Source organism: Microtus ochrogaster, linkage group LG2 (assembly GCF_000317375.1).
Source record: "Microtus ochrogaster isolate Prairie Vole_2 linkage group LG2, MicOch1.0, whole genome shotgun sequence".
Classification (NCBI taxonomy): domain Eukaryota; kingdom Metazoa; phylum Chordata; class Mammalia; order Rodentia; family Cricetidae; genus Microtus; species Microtus ochrogaster.
This window is the reverse complement of record NC_022028.1, coordinates 8,835,247-8,843,317: the sequence shown is the minus strand read 5'-3', so window position 1 is coordinate 8,843,317 and position 8,071 is coordinate 8,835,247. Positions and strand designations below refer to the sequence as shown.

Here is an 8,071-nt window from a genome sequence, read left to right as displayed (position 1 = left end):
CTCCCCATCCTGGGTGCCCCAGCCTCCCCATCCCGGGTGCCCCAGCCTCCCCATCCCGGGTGCCCCAGCCCCCCATCCTGGGTGCCATAGGCTGCGCTTCCTCCCCATCCCGGGTGTCCCAGTCCCCCATCCTGGGTGCCCCAGCTCCCCATCCTGGGTGCCATAGGCTGCCCTTTCTCCCCATCCTGGGTGCCCCAGCCCCTCAGCCCCTCATCCTGGGTGCCATAGGCTGCCCTTCCTCCCCATCCCGGGTGCCCCAGGCTGCCCTCCTTTCGGTCCCCTCCTAACGTCCATCCCACCCCCGCCTCTTCTCTAGGATCTCTCAGTCTGTTCGGATCCTGGGTGGCCTGGTGGCTATCCTGCTGGTGTTCCTGATTACTGCCATCTTGGTGAAGGTGGAGATGGAACCACTGCCTTTCTTCATCGTCACCATGATCAAGATCGTGCTCATTAATTGTAATCGAGGGACAGAGTGTGGGCAGTTCTGGGCCTGGGTTGGGAGTTGGGGCAGAGATAAGGAGTCCGGGTTAAGGCTCCCTGGGAGCCCCAACTGCCAGCCCCTTATCCTTGCTGACACACTGTCTACACTGTTCCTCAGCATTTGGTGCCGTTTTGCAAGCTAGCCTTTTTGGTCTGGCTGGCGTCCTGCCAGCCAACTACACAGCCCCCATCATGAGTGGCCAAGGCCTGGCTGGCTTCTTCGCCTCAGTGGCCATGATCTGTGCCATTGCCAGTAAGTCCTGCTACCCCACGTGCCGGTGTGGGGAGGCAGGGGAGGATGACGTGGAGTGATGGGGTGTGTCTGATCTTGTCCACTGTCTGCTGCAGGTGGCTCCGAGCGGTCAGAAAGCGCCTTCGGCTATTTCATCACAGCCTGCGTAGTCGTACTTTTGGCCATCATCTGTTACCTGGCTCTGCCTCGGCTGGTGAGCACATGGGGAGTGGGGGAGGCCCAGGGTTTCAAAGCAGGGGGTGTCCTGAGATTGAAACATGGCAAGTTGGGGTTCTGGAGCTGCCTCTGACCCTACTTCCCCATCTCCCATGCTCAACAGGAATTCTATCGCTTTTACGTGCAGCTCAACCTCGAGGGGCCCTCTGAGCAGGAGACCAAGTTGGATCTTATCAGTAAAGGTCTTAATTACTAAAGGAAGTCTTGATGGGGCGGCAGGAGGCGGGGTCAGGTGTTGGTACGTGGTATCAACTGGCAGATGAGCCAAACAGAGGCAGAGTGACCATGAGCAGTAAGCTGAGGCTAACGTGGGACTAAGTTGGGGAAAATAACATGGTGACCTTAGGAGACCTGGAGCTTTGCTGAGTTGGTAGACTGTTTGCACAATGCCCTGAGTTGATTTCTGCACTGGGCAAGGTGCTGGTAACCCCACATTTGGGAAGTAGAGGCCGGAGGATCAGAAATCAAGGTCATCCTTGGCTATCTAGTGAGTTCAAAGCCAATCAGAGCTACACAAAACCTTGTCTCAATAAGGAAAATAGAAGAACTTGAATTACCCTGAATGTCTCAGGCTTTTGTACTGAGGTAGCAGTTTCAGAGGGAACAGAGAGTAGCATGAGCTCCTGGGGGGAAGGGGAGCCCCCAGGGACTTGAGTCAAGGGCATTTAGGTCTATGGGGTTTTAGGGTGTTAGGTGTTAGGAACCAACCAGTTAAGGAGGTGTCCACCTCCAGCTCAGTCTTCCAATTGCTCTGTCCTCCCCAAATGTAAAGATCCTTCTCTAACCTCTCACCCAACAGGAGAGGAACCAAGAGGAGGAAGAGAGGAGTCTGGTGTTCCAGCTCCCAGCTCTCTGCCCACCAGCAAAAACCACTCTATCAAGGCCATACTTAAGAATGTATGTGGGGCTGGGGCGTCCTGCCCTTCCTTCCTCACCCCCTTCTCTCCTTTTGCTGTGTCCATCCTTACACCACCCCTCCTACTGACCTAAGATTGAGCTTTTCCTGTCTTCCTTCCTGTGAGTGTGTGCTCGCGCTGTGTGTGTGTGTGGGGGGGAATTTTTTGAGATGGGGTTGAGACAGCGTTTCGCTGCGTAGCCCTGGCTGTCCTGGAACTTGGTGCTCTGTAGATCAGGCCTCAAACTCAGAGTTCTTCCTCCCAGGTGCTGGGATTAAATGCCACCACTTGTCTCTTTGATCATTGGTACACAGCCACCAAGTCAACCAGGAACCATGAGGACTCTCTTTTCTCTCTCCAGATCTCCGTCCTGGCTCTGTCTGTCTGCTTCATCTTCACGGTCACCATTGGCTTGTTCCCTGCTGTTACTGCCGAGGTCGAATCCAGCATTGCGGGCACCAGTGCCTGGAGTAAGGGCTCTGGCTTCCTGGGACAGATGCAGCAGGAGGCTAGAGTGGGACCCGTCTGCCCAGCTGGATCTCCAGGGCCTGTTCACCCTGCCATTGGCTGGAAACAAGCCTCAGAGAGAGCCAGGTGTTGTCTCTAAGTCTCTCTTTTCTCTTCCAGAAAATTACTTCATTTCTGTGGCCTGTTTCTTGAACTTTAATGTCTTTGACTGGTTAGGCCGGAGCCTCACAGCTGTTTGCATGTGGGTAAGTAGAATATGGGCTCTGGGACCTGTAGGATCAAAGTGTCCAACTGAGACTAAGAGAGAGGCCCCAAGAAAGTAAATTGGTGGGGCTGGGAGTGTCGCTGTGTAATAGAGGGCTTACCTACCATGCATGACCCCTGAGGATTCCATCTGTAACCCCTTCAAGATTGGAAAAAAATACAATGGGAAGGGAACTGTCTCTTTCAAGTCTACATGTAACTTATGTGTAACTTTGTGCATAATTCCTTTCTATTTTTAGATTTTTAAATTACTTATTTATCTCATCTATCTATCTATCTATCTATCTATCTATCTATCTATCTATCTATCTATCTATCTATTTTTTTGAGACAGGGTCTCGCCAGGTAGCCCTGGTTGACCTTGAATTTGCTATTGTAGATCAGTTTGGCCACAAATATCCATCTGTCTCTGCCTCCAAGTGCACGTACCACCATGCACAGTCCAGCTAAGAGTGTATGTGGGGGTGTATGCATGTGATTGCAAGTGCCCACAGAGGCCAGAAGAGGGTGTCAGAGCCCCTGGAGCTGAAGTTACAGAGATTGTGAGCTACTTGGTGTGGGTGCTGGAAACTGAATCTGGTCTTAACTGCTGAGGCATCTCTCCATCCCAGCAGTTAAGGTTCTTAGGTATGTAACCTGGCAGGGTCGTGTATGTGCTTACACACGTATCTACATTCCAGTGTTTAGGACTGGGGGCATTGCTCAGTTGATAAGGCTGCTTACCTAGTATACTTCATGAGTTAGCCCCGAGTTTGACCTAGAATACCTCATAAGTCAAGTATGGTAGGTGCATACCTGAAACCCTAACACTTGGGAGCTGGAAACATGAGGATCAGAAGTTTGAGGACATTCTTGACTGTATACAGTGAGCCTGGGATAAGTGAGAACTTGTCTTTAAAAAAAGAGAGGGGGAAATCAGTATCTCATGCACCCCACTGTACCTCTGGCAATCAGCATCCCCCAAAGGTAAGCAGGCCTAGAGGTTTTACCCAAGCCCTAGTGCCCCTGAGTTGACATTGAGTACTGACATGGACTGAAGCGTTGCCTGTCCCTTACAGCCTGATAAGGATAGCTACTGGTTGCCGGGTTTGGTGGTCGCCAGGATCGTGTTTATTCCCCTGCTGTTGCTCTGCAATGTGAAACAGCGCTACTATCTGCCCTCCATCTTTAAGCACGATGCCTGGTTCATCATCTTCATGGCTGCCTTTGCCTTCTCCAATGGCTACCTTGCCAGCCTCTGCATGTGCTTCGGGCCCAAGTGAGTGGGGCAGGAGAGAACTTGGTGACATCAGGCAGGAGGGGAGTGGCAATAGGAGGGTCCTTCATCTCAAATCTGCGAGGAGTGGGTTGTGACAAAATGCCCAGCTTGGGGATTGTCGGGGACAGTGGAGGCAAGGGCTTCCAAGTGTGCTCATGCTGAGCTGTGGGAGAGGGTGGAGGATGGCCCCAAGAAGTCTGGGATTGGGAATTTCGGGTGGTATGCAAGGGGGATTGGGCAGGGCTGGCTTGGATCTCCTAAAATCACCCTGCCTTCCTTTCAGGAAAGTCAAACCAGCTGAGGCGGAGACGGCAGGAAGCATCATGTCCTTCTTTCTTTGTCTGGGCCTGGCTCTGGGAGCTGTATTGTCCTTTTTGTTAAAGGCACTTGTGTGACCAAGAATATGGGGACAGATGGACCACACTGCCTGCCTGCTTCCTGCTCAGTTTCTTCCCTGCCTGGGAGAGCAGGGGTCCAGGGGTTTGCTCTTTTGGCTGACCTTGGCTTTCTTCTGGCCTTTGTTGGGCCCAGATGCTCATGCCCGCGAGGAAGCCTCCTCAGATGGACTTGGGATTGAGGACTCAGAATGGCAAGGGAGCACACTCTCTTTCAGAGAGGTCTGCCTGTCCCTGCTTAAACCAAGCACTCGAGGCTCCTGGGCTGAGAGAGGTCTTCTGCCTGCCTGTCACAAGGGTGGGGTGGAGGTGGAAGGCTGACTGGTGTGTCATGTGATTTGTTGCTGTTCCTTCTCCCTCCTTGTACGCCTGTTCTCCTTCTCCTTGTTCCCTGACGTTTTACTGCCTTTTTATACTGACAGAAACCAGGTGCCTTCAGAGGCTCTCTGATTAAATAAACTTTGTTTTTTGTTTTTTGTTTTTTTTCTTCTCCACAGCTCCCTGTGTCCTCCCAAGGTTTAATCCCTTGGAGAGGAAGGCTGGCAGCCTGAGTCTAGGGCTTGAGTGTGACCCAAGGTTGGGCCTGAGTATAAGAGGGTAGGAGCCCTTTAGCCTCAGAAGCTGCAGTGCCCCCTGCTGGGCACAGACAAGGGACAGGCCTGGAGCCAAGACACCCAGACTATGGCCCAGATCTAGAAAGACTAAAGTTTTCTTTTCTGCTCACTTTTTTTTTTTTTTTTTTTTTTTTTTTTTTGAGACAAGATATAGCTCAAGCTGACCTCACATTCCCTACGTCCCGGAGGATGACCTTGAACCATTCCTCCTGCCTTCATCTCTTAAGTGCTGGCCTCTAGGGACCAAATTAAGGACTTCGTGCATGCTAGGCAAGCACTCTGCTAACTGAGCTACACCCCAGCCCCTTTTTCTTATTCCAAAGGACTGGAAACGGAGGCAGCTCCATGTCTTTCCTGTCCTCAGTATTATCCGCCCCTCCCCCACAGATGCTGTCCTGGGCCTGAAATGAACTCTGCCAAACTGGCCAGCACCACCCCCAGCTTCTGGCCATCCTCCCACATCCCTGGGCAGGAAAAGGCTGAGGCCTGAGTTCTCCCTTACCCTTGGCTCCAGGCCCTAACACCGAAGCTCAGGCTGCCAGGCTTCCTGGAGAACAAGGGACCTATGTGTCCTCATGTTGGAGCTGGACCTTCCCTTTCTCTAACCACATCGTGGTCTAAGGAAGGGTGGGTTGGTACGGGATGTGAGATCTACTCCGCCGAGGACTTACTGTGTGAGTGGAGCTGAGAGACGACCTCTGGCCATAAGCACACCTCAGCCCCAGCCCTGAGAGGTGTCTCTGCCTTTTCCCAGAAATGCATGAGCTTTTGCCTCCTGGCCCAGGCTGTTTACTTGCTGGTCCCTGACTGATGACTACAGACAGAGCTGACCCTACTTTTAGGACTTCCTTTTTTATACGGAAATTTCATTTAAATCAGTGGTTCTCAACCTTCCTAATGCTTTGACCCTTTAATACTGTTCCTCATGTTGTACTGACCCCCCAACCTTAAATTTATTTTTGTTGCTACTTCATAACTATAATTTTGTTACTGTTATGAATCATAACATAAATATTTGTGTTTTCCAATGGTCTTAAATAACCCCTCTGAAAGGGTTATTTGATCTCTAAAGGAGTCATAACCCACAGGTTGGAAACCATGGCTTTAAACAAAGGTTTCAGGCATTCATTTCATGAGTAATAGTGGCATTTTTTTTCTTCTCTTTCCTTTTTTTTTTTTTTTTTTTTTTTGAGACAGGGTTTCTTTGTATAACTGACTGTCCTGGAACTTTTTAGACCAGGTGGACCTCGAATACAGATGTCCACGGGCCTCTGCTGGTATTAAAGGCATGCGCCACCACCATTTAGGCTTGGCTTGTTTTCAGTCCCCTGCCCCACCTCCACACACACGCACACAGGGTTTCCCCGTGTAGCAGCCCTGGCTGTCTTAGAACTCGCTTGGTAGACCTTGAACTCACTGAGATCCACCTGCCTCTGCCTCCCAAGTGCTGGGATTAAAGGCATGCGCCACCACACCAGGCTTTGTTTTCAATTTTTTTTAAAGATTTGTTTATTTATGAATGACTACCTGCATGTATACCTTTATGTCAGAAGAGGGCATCAGATCTTAACTTGAGAGTATTGGGAGCCACCCTGTGGTTGCTGGGAATTGAACTCTGAAAGAGCAGCCACTGCTCTTAACTGCTGAGCCATCTCTCTAGCCCCTTTCTTTCTTTCTTTCTTTCTTTCTTTCTTTCTTTCTTTCTTTCTTTCTTTCTTTCTGATTTATTTATTATGTATACAGTGTTCTTTTGCCTGCATTTCAGACAAGGGCACCAAATGAAGGTTTTGAGCCACCATGTGGTTGCTAGGAATTGAACTCAGGACCTGAAGAGTGTTTGGGATTCACCAAGATGGTTCCTGCTACGTATTCCTAGCTGGCCTGGTTTGTTTCCGTGGCTAGCCTCAAACTCTTGGCAATCCTGCTCTAGCCTCCCGAGGGCTGGGGTTGTAGGCATGGCATCATCACAAGGAGACTTCTGTGCAGCAATTACAATGAGCTTCTTCCTGGAGTATGCACCCGCTTCCCCAAAGTTTCCTGATGTTTGACCAGCCACGGTCAGCTTATGTAATTTTCTTCCCCTTCTGCACCCCGGGATGTTTGCAATGTGACTTATTTCCTCTCAGGCCCTTACCAGCCATGGGCTGTCCTGGTGCTGAGGCGAGGGTTTGCATTTCACTCGGGTTTGGGCTTTTTAAGCTGAGAGCGCTGTGCCTGACTCCTAGGGGTCCTCTGAAGATGTCCGCTTCATTAGCTCACTACTATGTGACACCTGCCCCTTTGCACCATCTCATGCCCCACCCCTGAGATGTGGAAGCATTCACTGCCCATGTTCTTGCCCCCCCACACTGACCTGAAGGGGTTGGGGGAGACATTTACGACTCAGTCACTTTATTACTTCCTGTACCGGGAATCAATGTGGAAGAAAATAGCTGGAAAATATATTCCAGCTATAATTATATATATATACGTATATATACGTATATATACATGTATGTATATATACGTATATATACGTATATATGTATATATATGTATATGTGTATGTATGTATGTATGTATGTATATATATATATAATCTTTTCCCCCAAAGTCTTCTGATCACATGCAGGCTAGAAAGGGGGGAAGGAGGGTTTAAGACCGCTGGTCACTTCTGCTTCCTATGAGGGGGTAAGAGTTGAGCAAGGGACTGCCAGGTATCCTTCGTGCCCTAGTGCTAGACATCACTTCCTGACATTTCTGTTCAAAGCAGTCTGTTCAGCTTCTGTCTTCTGGGTGGCTGCCAAGTGATCTTCCCTGTGCTGGCCAAGGTGGTGCTGACTTCAGTGCGCCCACTTGTGGTCATAGTCTACCACAGTGGAGCAAGCAGGCGGCTGCAAGGATCTGTTTAGTTTTTGCTGTTTATCAGATGAGAAGTCTACTAAATTCTACCTGAAAAAAAAGAAGGAAAGAAAAATAATTTAGCTGGTGATGGTGATGCACGCTTTTAATCCCAACACTTGGGAGGCAGAGGCTGGCCATCTCCAGGTTTGAGGCCAGTTTGGTCTACAGAGTTTGCAGACAGCCAGAGTTACACAGAGAAACCCTGCCTTCAAAATAACAAAAAACTGGTTTAGGTTCAGAAAGGAAATTGAAACAGGGATAAAGGAGAGGTGCAGTGACAGTTCTCACAAAAACTGAATTATTCTAAGAGTTCAGCTGGTAGCCGCTAAAAATGGCTGTGAGCC

General features: G+C 49.9%; 1 protein-coding gene across 4 annotated transcripts in view; it reads left to right on the top strand.

The window, feature by feature from the left end:
• Slc29a1 (solute carrier family 29 member 1 (Augustine blood group)) overlaps nt 1-4,706 on the top strand; it is a 10,655-nt gene extending 5,949 nt beyond the window's left edge. For 3 of the 4 annotated variants that reach the window (XM_013350995.2, XM_013350997.2, XM_026785759.1), the window contains exons 7-15: nt 317-456; nt 599-733; nt 829-926; nt 1,053-1,131; nt 1,749-1,846; nt 2,207-2,315; nt 2,473-2,558; nt 3,636-3,835; nt 4,119-4,706. In XM_013350995.2, coding sequence (XP_013206449.1) covers nt 317-456; nt 599-733; nt 829-926; nt 1,053-1,131; nt 1,749-1,846; nt 2,207-2,315; nt 2,473-2,558; nt 3,636-3,835; nt 4,119-4,230 — 1,057 coding nt within the window. In that variant the 3' untranslated portion in view covers nt 4,231-4,706. The remainder of the gene's footprint in view (nt 1-316; nt 457-598; nt 734-828; nt 927-1,052; nt 1,132-1,748; nt 1,847-2,206; nt 2,316-2,472; nt 2,559-3,635; nt 3,836-4,118) is intronic. The other variant, XM_013350999.2, reaches the window with a different exon arrangement.
• Nucleotides 4,707-8,071: the final 3,365 nt, after the last annotated feature.